Below are 14,550 nucleotides of genomic sequence, written 5' to 3' on the forward strand. Positions count from 1 at the left end.
TGAAGCATTCTCTGTGAAACTGTTGAGGATCAATATTGATACGTTATCAGCTATCAGCAAAAGTATGAGGGTCTGGAGCGCACAGTGCTGCGTTCTTGCCGCAGACATTCAGACTTTTGTTTTTCTGTATTAACAGAGACCATTGTGGACAAGAAATGAATGGATGCTTTAATCTGAATTGCTCAAATTTGACACTGACAGTGTTTTTAATGTTACAAATTATACATTTGTGATTTGTCTCCTGAATGTTAAAATGACCAAAATGTAAGAAAATGAAAATGTTTTTTTATTTTTTATTAATACATTTTAAACGTTTTAATAATTTTTTGACAAGATTCTTAATGAATGAAACTGTCATGGAATGTTAGTATTAACAAAGCGCACGACGAAGAAGTGTATTTCAATAGAGTTTAATAAAGTCCATGAGAACATAACATATACACGTAACATAAGTATAAAACCGGACAATGAACTAAGGAGAACACAGGGCTTAAATACAATAACGAACATAATCAAGGAGAACAGAACCAGGTGCGAAGTAATTAACAACCAAGGGCACTAATGAGGGAGGAGAAAAGACCACCGATCTATATAAAGTAAATGACTGAATTGCACCTAGAACGCTAAACCAGCGGCAGGAGGTGAAGCCACCGGAAGCGATCGCGCCACCATCTTGGTATGCCCAACTGACAGAGAGCGCCATTGACTTACAGTCAAAATGACGATCTAATATAACCAGATTTTCAGCTTATTAGGCGCGCGATACGTTTTTAGTTCACATGTGTGTTGAAATTAATTTTTACTTCTGATGTTTTTTTCAATGTTTATGTTTATTTTGGGCAGAATAGCGATGTATAGAAATCAATGTATCTAGGTAAGTTGCACACTGTTGTAATGCACATGTGTAAATGTTTAGAAATAAAGCTTCATGACTTAAACAACATATACAGCCTGTATTTTTCTGTATTTAGATTTCAGAATGAGCACATTTGTCATATGTTCTCATATGATCTGATATGTACGCAACTGTAATGAAAATGAACGAAACTCACTCTATATCCAATAAGAGGGGAAAATTCCCGAATTTAAATAATTAACCATTTACATGCTTAAGACATTTGCCTTGTAAGAATTTACTGTGAGACTTTAAATATAAAAACGGGGACTGGTAAGGTACTGTTTTCTCATTAATATGTGATAACTTTCTATTCATTTAATAGAACGTTTGCTTCAGTGTAATGACGTCATAAGCAATCCAGTCATTTATATATCAGTGGAACAAACAAAACGAAAACACAATGAATACACAGACAGACATGTTACAGAAGCCGTCGTCACATCTCAATAGATAAATACAAACACACACGCACACACAAAGATGTATTTCAATTTACCAATTAATTTAAAATGCTTATTTTTCTCTCCAAGCAGGTGGGGTGAAACTTACAGTGTTGAAGGAGGTGAACAAAAAGACCACTAGTAACAAGCAAACTTGATCGGGAGAAAAACAGAAGCGAGAGAGACGTGAGAGGTGTAGAAGAGGAGGAACAGGGGAGACACAGCATGAATGTAGCATGGAGGTGAAGGAGCGCCGGCCTTACTGCTCCCTCTCCCGGAGCAGGAGAGAACGAGGGAGAGATGGAGAGAGGGAAGGAGATAAAGAGGGGGAGGGCTACAGGGAGGAACCCGGCAACCGTCGTAACGCAGCCTCATCTTCTGTCGTTACTCAGAAGTCCTATAGCTCCAGTGAGACGCTAAAGGCCTTCGATCAGCACCCATCCAGCCAGGGGCTTTATGGGCATCGCATGCCAGACATGGTGCCAAGGGATGCAGAGGAATACAGAGCTCCAGGTAAGCACTGTTTAACATTCAGAATATGAAAAGAAGAGATTTGAGATCCCCCAGGCTTTTTTGTACTAAATTTAAGTTAGTTATGAGGTTTTTTTACAAATAGGTCTGAAATATTCAAAATAATTTTCTATGAATATTAAAAAAAGATGTTCAATGTACAGCTTGCACAATTTAGGACTTTGTATAAAGTAAGATGAGCTACATTTTCATATAAAAATCAATAATATTTGAATTGCTTGAATAGCTTTCTAAATGTAAATACTGTAAATACTAACATATTGTGCTAGTTTGGCATACTGTGTTTTATCACACATCACTAATGTGACCCAGCTTCACCTTATGGTCTTATGGTTTGATAATGAGTTAAATCTTCAGATTTACCTCAACCCTAGTCTTGGAAAAACATGCATTTCTTTAGAAAATAATAGCACATTGTGGTTTGATAATCAAGTCCTTTTAGACCATAAATTCGATTTTTTTCTGTAATCCAATTTTTAATCGAATGTTTATAGAAATAACATAAAATTTTAATCAACCCATGGCCAACTACCAAATAATATTTTTATATATAAAACCCTATATTGACCAATATATATGCATATGCAAGGCTAATCATTTACTATAAAAAGTTGTAGTGTTTAAAAAAAAAGTTTAAAAAAATGTCAGCATGCTAAACTGTGAAAAACTTGGATATTTAAACAATATAAAGAGCAAATCTAAAGCCAAGAAAAATATTAGTGTTAAAACTGTATTCATGGTCAAATAAATAATTGTTATACAAGACAGAATCAAATCAAAGCACTTTAATATTAGTACTCCACAGTTAACCAGCTCCTATTTGATAGTTGTATTCAGGTTGAGCATATGGGTTACCTTCATTCTGAATTACTGTTTAATTTTATCCCCTGGCAGATGTGACCCTTATTTGCTGATTATTCACGAAGTCCTCAAACTATTTGATAAATATTTGATGGTTTATCATCTAGACCCTTTTTATCACTAGATCCTTTTTTAAGTAGAAGGGTAGGATACTGCTCATTCAAATTTAATTTCATTAGAAATACTCTTACTAATTCTAACTAAAGTTAATTGTGCTTATAGTGCGCTTCATATCCTCAGGCTGTTAAACTTAGGGGGACGTCTTTAATGAGCGACTGTGTTTGCCTGATCGGCACAAAAGACGACTGAGGGATATATAAAGATTTTTCCTGTTTTCGTGTTACAAATGTTCCACCATAAGAATTTAATCATAGCCTGCCTAAATCATGGCGTTTGGCCCTGCATTGTTTATCACAGATTGCAGTGTTGAAAAAAAGAGTGTGTATGTCAGTTAATGCCCTTATGTGGTTATTAATGTCAGCACTTGTACTTGAGTTATTTTGCTCTGTGTGTATCTCGAGTGTACTCATTAATTGAATTCCATTTTATTCATTTTTATGTGTCACCTAGTCTGTTGCATTTTTGTCATTAAGCATCCCACATATGTTAGTACGTGACTTCAGAATATGACTTCAAGAGCAGATAAAAATTGCTCTCTAAATGTTTTCCTAAATGTTTGCTTCTATTTTTTATTTAGATTTTGTGTTATTAAAGTTTTATATTTTTGAATTAAACACGTTTGCAAGCCCAAAGTATTTTACAAACATGTTATAATGTTATGTTTTAATTTTTAAATGTATCTGTTGTGTCACTCGTTTTTTTAGATGCGAAGAAACTCTTTTCTTTTTCTGAGCTGTTTGGTTTGCATTCTATGACACATTTTAAAGGAAAATGTGTCTGTGAGGTTAATTAATATAATTTATTTTTTAATCAATTATTCTTTTAATATTCTTTACTTTTTTATCTAAATTACAATTGACATTTTAGCGTATGAAAAGATAAAAAAATAAACCTAACAAAACAGGTAAAATATTTAAATAGTAGTTTATTATTTTCTGTTTTCTGTTTATTCTTATTATTTAATGTGTTGATCTATTTTGTGTATTTTCCCATGTGCTTTTTGTATTTTTTAAAACTTTGTTTTGCTAAGCAGAAAAAAAGTAAAACATATACATAACAATTGCGAAAGAATAGTCACCATAGAAATTCACAAACATGAACTTGGGAAAGTAGTTGTTGTGTTGCAGCATCTTTAATACCAAACTTTTAAAAATAATTGTCGAGTTCAGAAAATCACAAAATATTAAAATACAGTTAATTGTGCAGTGTAAGAATTTATTTTCAGCAAGATTGCAATTATTCTGTTTATTTATTTCCTCTCTTTAATAAAAAAGCACTTTGGATCTTTCAGGTCAGAGTCTTTCTTTGAGGCAGCTTGGAATATGTGGCCCTGCCCCTCGTCGCGGTCTAAGCTTCTGCGCTGAGACTGGACTCAGTCACCACACACAACTCAGTGGAACGGACCATATCCAGAATGTAGGGGGCATTTCTCCAGACTGCGCTATGCTGTGGGTTAAGTCACATGGACGGGATTCACGGCTTTCCAGTCGGTCCAATTCTGCTTTAACCCTCACAGACACAGAGCAGGACAATAAATCAGACCAGGAGAATGGTGAGTCCCACCGATTTTCATCCCTACCTTAAACTCACTGAAGATAAATGCTGGTCACATAAGTCTTCAAAACCACAAACATGGCAAATTACCCATGAGGAATTCACAGCAAAGTCACCTTGAGTCATTCAAGGGCGGGATGTAATTGGCTAGAGGTAACAATTGGTGGCCACTGACTGGTTGAGATGACAATATTAATGGGCCGACTGGTTATGTTTGCACCCTTAGGGGCACGGTGGGAGTTGTAGGCATTTCAGAAAAAATAACATCATTTCCTGGAGCATATGAGCAAACGGTGGAGAGCTGCTATAGACACTTCCTCTGGGTATGTGGTGAATCGCAGCTGGCTTTGTTAAAGTCACTCAAATCCGTGTGCTGTTCCAGAGGGTGTAGCCGGGCCCATGAACAAACGCTACACTGGATAAAGAGGGGCCCACTGGTTTGAAGTGCAAATTGGTCTGCGTTGAAAACCTTAATGCCTTATGGACTAGGAAGTGCCTTTGAAAAAGCAAATGGTCTATATATGAAATACATGCATCTCAAAGCATACATTGGTATTTTAATTAGATTTTCGAGGAGGCATCGTGATAGCTTTTTCCTGTGGTGAGCGCAGTGGGCTGTATTGGATGGGGTTTCTTTTCTTTTGTTGTGACGCATGTACATGTTTTTGCTTTGGGAAAAAGAATGTCCCCAACTGTTCCAGAAAATCATATAAAAAAACATTTTTGTTCTAATTTAAATTTAGCTACTCTCTACTGAGTTGTTGCAGGCATATGCAATATTATTTGAAAAAAAACTTTTCAAAATGTTTTTGTATTTCTGACAGATTGGATACTTCTTGCAGAAAATATTATTTAAAACAGAGGAAAGAAATTACAACTCTTATGCTACTGAATGTAAGCTTAATATTTCTAATGGAGGGTCTGTAGTGTCTCATGTCAACGTTCACTGCATTGATCAAAGGAAACCGCGTCTGGAATGCACACGCTCAATTTATATGTCACATTAGACAGTATTTACTGCTGCTGCTTCCTCGTTTGGTCTGATATAGTGTTTAATATAATAACAGAATTCACTTGTGAGGAATTTTGGCTATAATAATAGCAGTTTGTCATATGCACATGTTTGTGACTAAAGAATAAATCAAGCCATATAGCTGCATTTAAGTGCATTCATTTAGTTTTATGTGCAAGATCCTAGCTACCTGTACCTGAGAAATACATGTGTGTTTTTTGGCATTTGTCCATTCGATTTAAAATATAATGATGTAGTTGAGAGTGAGCTGTCTGCTTCAGAGCGTTCCATTAGGAGAATGAGGCCAAGTTTCTGGTCGTTCAGCTTCAGTCATTCTCAGACTATCTTCCCATCATTCTCCAGCCCTCTTCAGACTGCTGTATGCAAAAAACATGTCAAAGCTGTATGAGATCATTGCTCAATGATATAAGTATCCAGACTCTCATTCTCTTTGCAGAATGACAAAATGTCTAGTGTTTTAAATGTAGTGAGTGTATTGTCATATTGTTTTCTTATCAATCTTTTGATAAATCTTTGATCATTTTTTAAAATAAATAATAATTATTGATAAAGAATAATTAATGTAAATGCATGTATAGTGTTTGATTTACAGACTAAACTGTTAAGCCACACTTTTAAAGCTGTGGGATGAGTTTCCACAGAGACCTCATTGAAGCCGACTGTAAATTGTGCAGAGACGTACCTTTGGCAACCCAACTAGGGCAGGGCTTGAATTGTGTGCAGCATTGTGCACATTTTTAATCAATCCCACAAGCTCCACGCTCATAATGGGGAAAATTCACAAACAATTACACACTAAAACATAGGCTACAAGTGTAATATTAGTACATTAATATACCCTTGAAAAATCAAACCCCAATCATTGCAGGAAATCAGTGATTCTGCTTCATTCTCCTTGGCAAACCTAGATTATAACTAGATTAAACAGACTCCTTATAATCAAATAAACTGTCTACACTGCATGCTGCATCATCAGATACAGTGGTCTAGTTTTGTAGACCCCTGTGTTTCAACATGTACTGTGACATGGTTTTATACATCAGTTTAGAAATAAAAGTAGCAACCAGGCTTAAACAGCCACTTCTTCATCGTTAAAGGGATGGTTTACCCAAAGATTATTTAATTATTTACTTCCATGTCATTCCAAACCTGCATGGCTTTCTTTCTTCTGCAGAACACAAAAGAAGATATTTTGAAGAATGTTGGTAACTAAACAACATTGGGCCCCATGGACTTCCATTGTATGGAAACAAAACCACTGACATTTTTATATCTTTTGTGTTCCATAGAAAGAAGAGTCATGTACAGGTTTTGAACAGCATGAATGTGAAAAATATGATGACACATTTTTTGGGTGAACTATCCCTCTAAAGCACACTTGTTGCGTCTCTTTCTGGTATTCTGTAATTATATAACTCTTGTGACTAATAAATTGCATAATTCACTACATGTTTAAGTAACTGTTAAAAGTGCTTTGAAGCAAATGATCAGGACCATAATGTTAGATATATACTACATATACTTGCACTATGTACATACAATTTTGAGAAGTTTATAAGATGTTGAATAAAATTAGAGGGGGGTATTGAGAATAGCAGATCTTCATGAGATAAACAAACAGTATGTAAAATGTCTTGTAACTACTGCATTCCACAAAAAGTGAATAAATGTCTGTCATGTGACATTCATTCATTATTTCAAATGTGAATTTCAGGCCCCATAGAGAGTCACATATCAGAGTTTGTTTTAGCTCCAAACCAGGTTCATTGCTGGTATCACTTAGGATGATGCATGTTTAGGGCTGTACTTGAAGAGATGTAGTGGTGATTCAGGTACTATATAAACAGGGTTGCTTTCAACAGGCAATAAAACAGCATTTCAGCGCAGCAACTGTACTGTAAGTTGAGGCAATTGAAGTTTAAGTTGAAAATGTTCAATTCTATGCTTTATGTAAGCTTTAACTTGTTTGCATGAAAATGTGTTCCAATCTGATATTAATCCGGATTCTGTACTTCATACAGATTTTTATTGTGGCGTAAAACAACTGCCAGATCTTTTATTTGTTTCATCCAGAAACATAAACGTGAAAAAGTAATATCTTCTGGTTTTAAATAAAACTATATTACTAGAAAAGACCAATCAGCAAGCTGAAAGATATGTTAATGACTAAGTGAACATGTTTGCATATTTAGAGAACTATAAAGGGAATGAATTAATGTTGGAGCGGTACTTATTACTGTAAGGGAACCTTCAAGCCAGACCTCCCTCATACAAAAGAAATCAAAACATCGGCATGTATCAGCCAGGTTGGGAGAACTTTTTTTCCCTTTAAGGAACTTTAGCTAATTTGTATTCTTGTAAGGGATGTTAGAAGCCTCCACAGTCTGGCCAAGTAAGACATTGTGACAAAAGTCATCACTGTGAACAAAAGTTAGAGAAGCTCTTCGTTTGGCCAGGAAATAGCCTGGAAACCCAGCTGCCCCCTGCTTTTGTCTGGCCTGGTCGCTATTACCAGAGGATAAATGACCCCTATCAAGATCTACAGTGCCTCTGAAGCTTCTATTTTCCTTTTTTCTGTCTTCCCCTATGTGTGGAGTTTCTGCACTTGTGTTTTCACACAAGAGGTTTGTATATAGGCTATGTGTGTGTACTATGTGTGTGAGTATTTTCTCACCCCCTAAGGCCAATGGGGGATGCAGTCTCAGTTCTGAAAAATCGTTATGAGATCAGAGAGAAACTCTTTTCTTGTATGTGGCATGTAGTATCTGCTCCACATTTCCATTTAGCACAATGCTCCTATGATCTATATCTGGCATAGCGATTTGGATGTGAAAAATCCCTTTATGGAAATGCATATCAAATTCCAAACAGACGTCTGTTTAAAGCTTTCAGACTCTCAAAGAGGGAGACGAAGGCAGATCCGGGTATGCGTGTCTACGTAGGCGCTCCCTCACCTTTCGGCAGGATGCTTATCCAACCATCTGTCATGGCTGGGACCAATCGCCCCGCCCCTCTTTATGACATCAACGTTTGCTCCATTGATCATTGCGGACATCAAGGCCACCTTGCTTTCCATATGCATTTCTGTTTTTCCACAACAATGCCCAGAATGTTCAGGAGTGTACAACCATCTGCGACAGCTTGGAGATTCAATGAGCCTCTCTAGCAGTGTAAAAGAATTGGATACGATCACAAAATGGCCAGCAAAGTCATTCAAGTGTATAGTTTTCACAGTGTTTTCCTATTTTCTGTGGGCTGCAGTGCAAAACTTCAAACAGAAAGAATGATGAGGTCTGTGTTTGATGCATTCTCATTACTACTGGTGGCAGGGAATGTGTAGGATTGTCTGGTCTGGACTGATGGTCTATGTTAACACCCATGAGAGGTCAGTACTGAGTGACTGATTTACCGCGAAGCAGGTCATACAGAGTGCCATTGCGGCTATAGTTTCATAAGCAGCACAGGACTGATAGAGATAATTACCGTGTGTCATATTGTGTCTTTGTCTGCTCTGCTTTTTCTATTACAGTTTAGTAAGAGGACTTTGCCTTAAAGGTTACAGTCTACAGCTATATATAATACAATTGATCGGCTTATAGTAGGATTAGCTTTTGATGGCCTAAAAAAAGATGCCACGCTCGTGCAATTCTTCAAAAGGTCTTTGCTATATCCCAGAGCCCAGATGGAGGGTGTCTTTATCAGGGCTTTAGGGTTTTTTGGAAAATGTTGCTCTCAATTATAACTGCAATATTGTTTCGGAAACCATTTGAGAAATTGATTCAGACCTTTTTTTCTAATTGAGCCTTGACTGCTATGTTTTTTGATGAGGGGAAGTCTCCAAACGTTGGCATGAAAATGAAAGAATGTGTCCTCTTACCATTTTGTTATAAAAAGCATTACATATATTATAAAACACGAGCAACGGTTCACATTCTTGTATTTTATCATACAGTCGCATTGCATTTCACACATTACGAAGCATCAAATTTGTTATAGGAAAAAGACACAACAATAACTAGTATACAGAGCAATTACAGAAAAAATAGGCTTTACTAAATAAATAATGACATACTTTGGCATTTACATGTAATTTCAACAGCGTTTATGGTGCATCTCAAATATTTGCTGAAAAATGTACCAGTGAGGGATAATACAATTTTATGTACAGCATAAAGGTTACGTTTTATGGATATTGCAATGCTTTAAAATAAATTATTTTCTCTCACTCATTCAGTGTCTTTTTCACAGTTACGGAAAGTAACTGTAGAAAGATACAGGAAGTTTCAAGGGCAATGTTTTTCTATCACGCTTTTTGGATCATGTTAACTAACTTTGCATTTTATGATCCCGCAATGTCTGCTTCCCAAACCAGCCGGCAGATTGCTCTTATTAGGTAAAATTAATTGCATTTTTCACAGGAGCTGTCAGGCCCATAAGGTGCTGAACTATGGCCAAAACCATCACCACTTTCTCTAATTGTTAGTCTCCCTGGCATGAAAAATAATGCAAAATACTGACAAATATAAAAAACGCATATTATCTTAAAATGTATTTTCAGTTGAGCAAGAAAAATAATTATGATTGTGGTGAGACAGGACTTTAAATGATTAGATGTTTTATGTAGCTACACAGATAAATGACTGTGTACCCAAGATTTTACACGGTGTGGTCTGAGCAGGTTATATGTCTCATTATGTAGGCCTATGTATATGTGTAGGTATTTATTATGCAAATGTTCCAGAGTCTCATATTGCTTGTGAAATTAAAATAATTATAATCATTAGGAATAGGAATATTAGGAATCTATCAAAGGTCTAATCCCTATTTGTCTTTCATGTTACTCTTTTCATTAATCAAAATGCATTAATATTAGCATTTTATCCAAGGCATTTCTTTGCCTCAAATGAAATGTGAAAGCAAGGTTCGAAATCCATTTAATTTGTAATTAATTATTTTAACAGTGGTCTTGAGGCTTTTATTCATTTACAAACCTTTTTACATACTGCTTAGAAAAGAGTACTTGGGAAACATGCCGTAGAGATTAAACAGAACCTACTATACAAGCTACAAACATTCTTCTTATGCTTCGGGAAATCCAGCCAAGGTCAGTTAAAAAAAACGGAATGTTTGGATATTCAATCACACACACATTTGCTCGAACATGCACTAAAAACACTCTTTAACATGTAATTCCTATGTTTAGAGTGTATGTATTTTCCCCCATAAGAATTGCACAAGATTGCGTGCGATTGCATACTGAGAACATCAGCTTTGTTCCTAGGGCAGATAGATATGTTGTAAACCAACTACATCAGTCTATCCAGCAGGTCAATAATCATCTCTCACTTCAACAAACACAAACATTCCTTTTCGCAAATAAGAACAGAGTCAAGGTTTTAAATCTCCCGTCACAGGTTGAGAGAAAGGAATGTGGACTCATCTGTTGGTGTTATTCAAAATCTATCATTCTTCTTTCGCTTTCGTCGAACAAATAAAAGCTTCCACCCACTCTCCCAGTTTTCACTTGGGGATGTGAAATCTGGCTCTCACCACCTGAATACGTAACGCACACAGACGAGCTTGCCAAAACCAATCATCCAGACTCTCATTTACTGGGAGAGGAATTTGTTTATGTCTTCGTATAAACAGTTCAGATCTATTAATAACCTTCTATGTAATAGCAGTGCTGCAGTTTATTTATTCATATTTGATTGAATGCAAATTATAATTTTCATCCGCTTTTCATTTCTTTGAGAATTGGTCTCTCCTTTTATCTCACAACCAAAAACAGGCTTCAAATGCTTTGCCCACCCATGTTTCAGTCTGTTAGGAATTTTTCCTTCTGTAAGATATTGATTTTGCCTGTCTGTGCGAGGGGGGACGTGTGCAGGTCATGACCTCTACTGCTCACTTTGTAGGTCACTGAGATAAATTGAGGAAGTTGCCTCTCGGCTGCTTTTAGGGTCACAACTCATTTACCCTTCTTATATCTTTTTGGTGTCAATCGGAGTGGAGTCAGATGTGGAGGTCAAGCTAAGGGGCTATGTGGCATGGTACTTGTCACCTGTCACAAGCCCAAGCCATTAGATCCTTCATCATGGATTATAAAACCAAGTCAATCTCAAGACACTACTGTAAATCGTCCTTAGAACGGCCTCTTCACATCTCATTAAATGCTGAATGTCCCAGGATTATATTATTATTTTCATGTCATTCACAATGTAGTTTAAGTGTTCTGCAGGACGATGACTCTCAGCTAAGCTACTATTCATCCATCATTGCGGATCCATAAATGTTCAAAATCACGGGATGACGCTGTTGGTTAACAAACTAATTATAGCGGTGTGATCTTACTGCTTTGGCTATAACTTGATTTTTGTTACTATTGCCAACTGGATGTTGTTTGATTGCTTTGAGGATTTTAATGTTGTCTGGCTGCGGCTATACTCGTTGTGATGAGGCAGGCTTTATTTTACATTTAGCTTTACCCAGCTGCTTCATTCCTTCAAACCAATTAATTCCTCACTTGTCCTTCAGACTGTTAAAAGTGCTTGACTCTTTGAGCCATATAAGGGTTTACTTAGGTAAAAATTGATATATTAGAGCATTACCTTCTGTTTCTTGATGTCCGTTTGATTCAATGATGAGACTGCAACTTTGTTTGGAGACTTGAAATGAATTTTTCTCTTAAACTGTTGTGCAACTGTGCAGTTGTCTGGAAACTGTGAACAGTGTCTACCAGGTCTTTGGCAATATTGATGGGCTCAGGCCCAACTTGGCAGTGCACACAGCAGAAAACCACAAATCAAATTTTTTTGAGTCTGTGTTGAACAACATTCTGATTGACATACTTTTGTTTTGCTCGGTAGCACACTCTTTTCAGAAACGAAAAAATAACTTTAATAATCTGCCACAATAATATAACAGATGGGTCAAAAGAAGTTCAGCAAATGCTAATAGATTAAATCCACATTCATTTGCATGTGCATTAATATTTTTAACAGACACTTTTCCAATGGGACTTTGAAGTGCATGCAGTATTTTGTATTCTAAAGATAGTTTGAGCAGACGTTGAGCCCTATAATGCACTCTGCGCAATGCGGCGCCAGGCTCGATTCAAGTGTTTTTTGCTACTTTCAGCTCGACGCAGCTCGATTTTTCATTTTCACATCCTGCGCCACATTGTTTAGATAGCAAATGCATTTGCACCCATTTTTGCGCACATGGCGTGCTTGTCTGAAAATGAGATGTGTTTAGGTGCATTATTGGCGCGTTGCTATTCTGAGGCAACTGAAATAGACTGCGCCATTGACTAACTGAAACCTGGTCTAAAGTCAACGGCGCAATATTTTTTGTTATTTATAGAGCGCGTTAGTAATATACGCTTATAGGCGGGTGCACAGCGCACGTACATTCTGCTTATTACACACAGAGAGGGATGCGCAACAGCACACAATAATGCCAAATATTACAAATAAATGGATTACACAGTAAAAGGTTATTATTGTGTACATAAAGATAAAAAATCCGGCTTGTCCTGTAGATAGTCTGATCAGATGCGTGTCCTCTCTGGAAAAGCGTCCAGTCTTTGCTCTTTCAATTTCTGCCGTGTAAATAGCCAATCCACCATGGCGCAAGCGCAACTGGCTCTTAAATATGAGGAGCCTTTTAGGCCTTAATTATTGAAATGACTCTTACAAACACTAGTGAAATAAAAACATTGATCAAACTTAGTGAAATTCATTCATATGCATTACTGAAATACCTCTTACAAACACTAGTGAAATAAAAACATTAATTGAACTTAGTAAAATTCATTCATATGTATAACTGCAATCTTTTACAAACACTAACGAAAGTCATTCACATGTATTACTGAAAAGTGTTTTACAAACACTAGTGAAATTCATTCATATGCATGCTAAACAGCCTCTTATAAACACAAGTGCACTACTGAGGCAACATTCATTCATTTACATATGAATGAATTTCACTAGTGTTTGTAAAACACTTTTCAGTAATACATATGAATGAATTTCACTAAGTTCGATCGATGTTTTTATTTCACAAGCAGTTATAAATAAGTATTTCAGTAATACATATGAATGAATTTCACTAAGTTCGATCGATGTTTTTATTTCACTAGTGTTTGTAAGAGGTATTTAATACATATTAATGAATTTCACTAAGTTCGATCGATGTTTTTATTTCACAAGCAGTTATAAATAAGTATTTCAATAATACATATGAATGAATTTCACTAAGGTAAGTCAATGTTTTTATTTCACTAGTGTTTGTAAGAGGTATTTCAATAATACATATGAATGAATTTCACTAAGTTTGATCGATGTTTTTATTTCACTAGTGCTTGTAAGATGTATTTCAGTAATACATATGAATGAATTTCACTAAGTTTGATCGATGTTTTTATTTCACTAGTGTTTGTAAGAGTCATTTCAGTAATACATATGAATGAATTTCACTAAGTTTGATCGATGTTTTTATTTCACTAGTGTTTGTAAGAGTCATTTCAATAATTAAGGCCTAAACGGCTCCTCATACTTAAAGGGATTGGGAGATGAGTCTCTGATTGGTTTACTGCATGTTTTTTTCCCAAAACACAGCCATGACTCATTAAGAGAATAGGGACAACCCTTTTAGACCATGCGCCTGGCGCTCCAACCACTTTTCCCATCCTTAAACTAGCAAAAGTGGTTTTGGACATGCCCTAAGTGCACTTGCGCCTTGCGCTTTAAACCATGTGCTTAGACCATTAAAATAGGGCCATAAGACTCTATTCAGTCTTTCATTATTGTTTTAGCCATCTTTTTCCATAGCTTCCATAACACCATAGCTGTTTAGAAACCCTGCTTCAATGCAGTCTTCATAAGCAAGTTGGAATTTTTGCGTAGGCAGAGACTTGACTGACAGTTAATTCCAATAAAATTTTTATAAACTCCTTTAGTGTTTAAGGGAAAACTTTTATGAGTCTTGAGCAACTCTATCGCTCAATTAGGTATTGACAATATTTTTATTATAAAGTAATAGATGCCCGCTTCTTTGTTTAAACAGATGTCATCTTTAATATACAGGTGAATGAATGTCAACAGTAT

At 36.1% G+C, this 14,550-nt stretch overlaps 1 protein-coding gene across 8 annotated transcripts in view; it reads left to right on the top strand.

The window, feature by feature from the left end:
• Nucleotides 1–14,550, top strand: part of si:dkey-237h12.3 (teneurin-3) — a 100,764-nt gene that overhangs the window by 18,926 nt on the left and 67,288 nt on the right. For 7 of the 8 annotated variants that reach the window (XM_057349144.1, XM_057349148.1, XM_057349149.1 and 4 more), the window contains exons 2-3: nucleotides 1,429–1,851; nucleotides 4,142–4,402. In XM_057349144.1, the coding sequence (XP_057205127.1) occupies nucleotides 1,575–1,851; nucleotides 4,142–4,402 (538 nt within the window). In that variant the 5' untranslated portion in view covers nucleotides 1,429–1,574. The remainder of the gene's footprint in view (nucleotides 1–1,428; nucleotides 1,852–4,141; nucleotides 4,403–14,550) is intronic. The other variant, XM_057349145.1, reaches the window with a different exon arrangement.

Source organism: Triplophysa rosa, linkage group LG13 (genome assembly GCF_024868665.1).
Source record: "Triplophysa rosa linkage group LG13, Trosa_1v2, whole genome shotgun sequence".
Lineage (NCBI taxonomy): Eukaryota > Metazoa > Chordata > Actinopteri > Cypriniformes > Nemacheilidae > Triplophysa > Triplophysa rosa.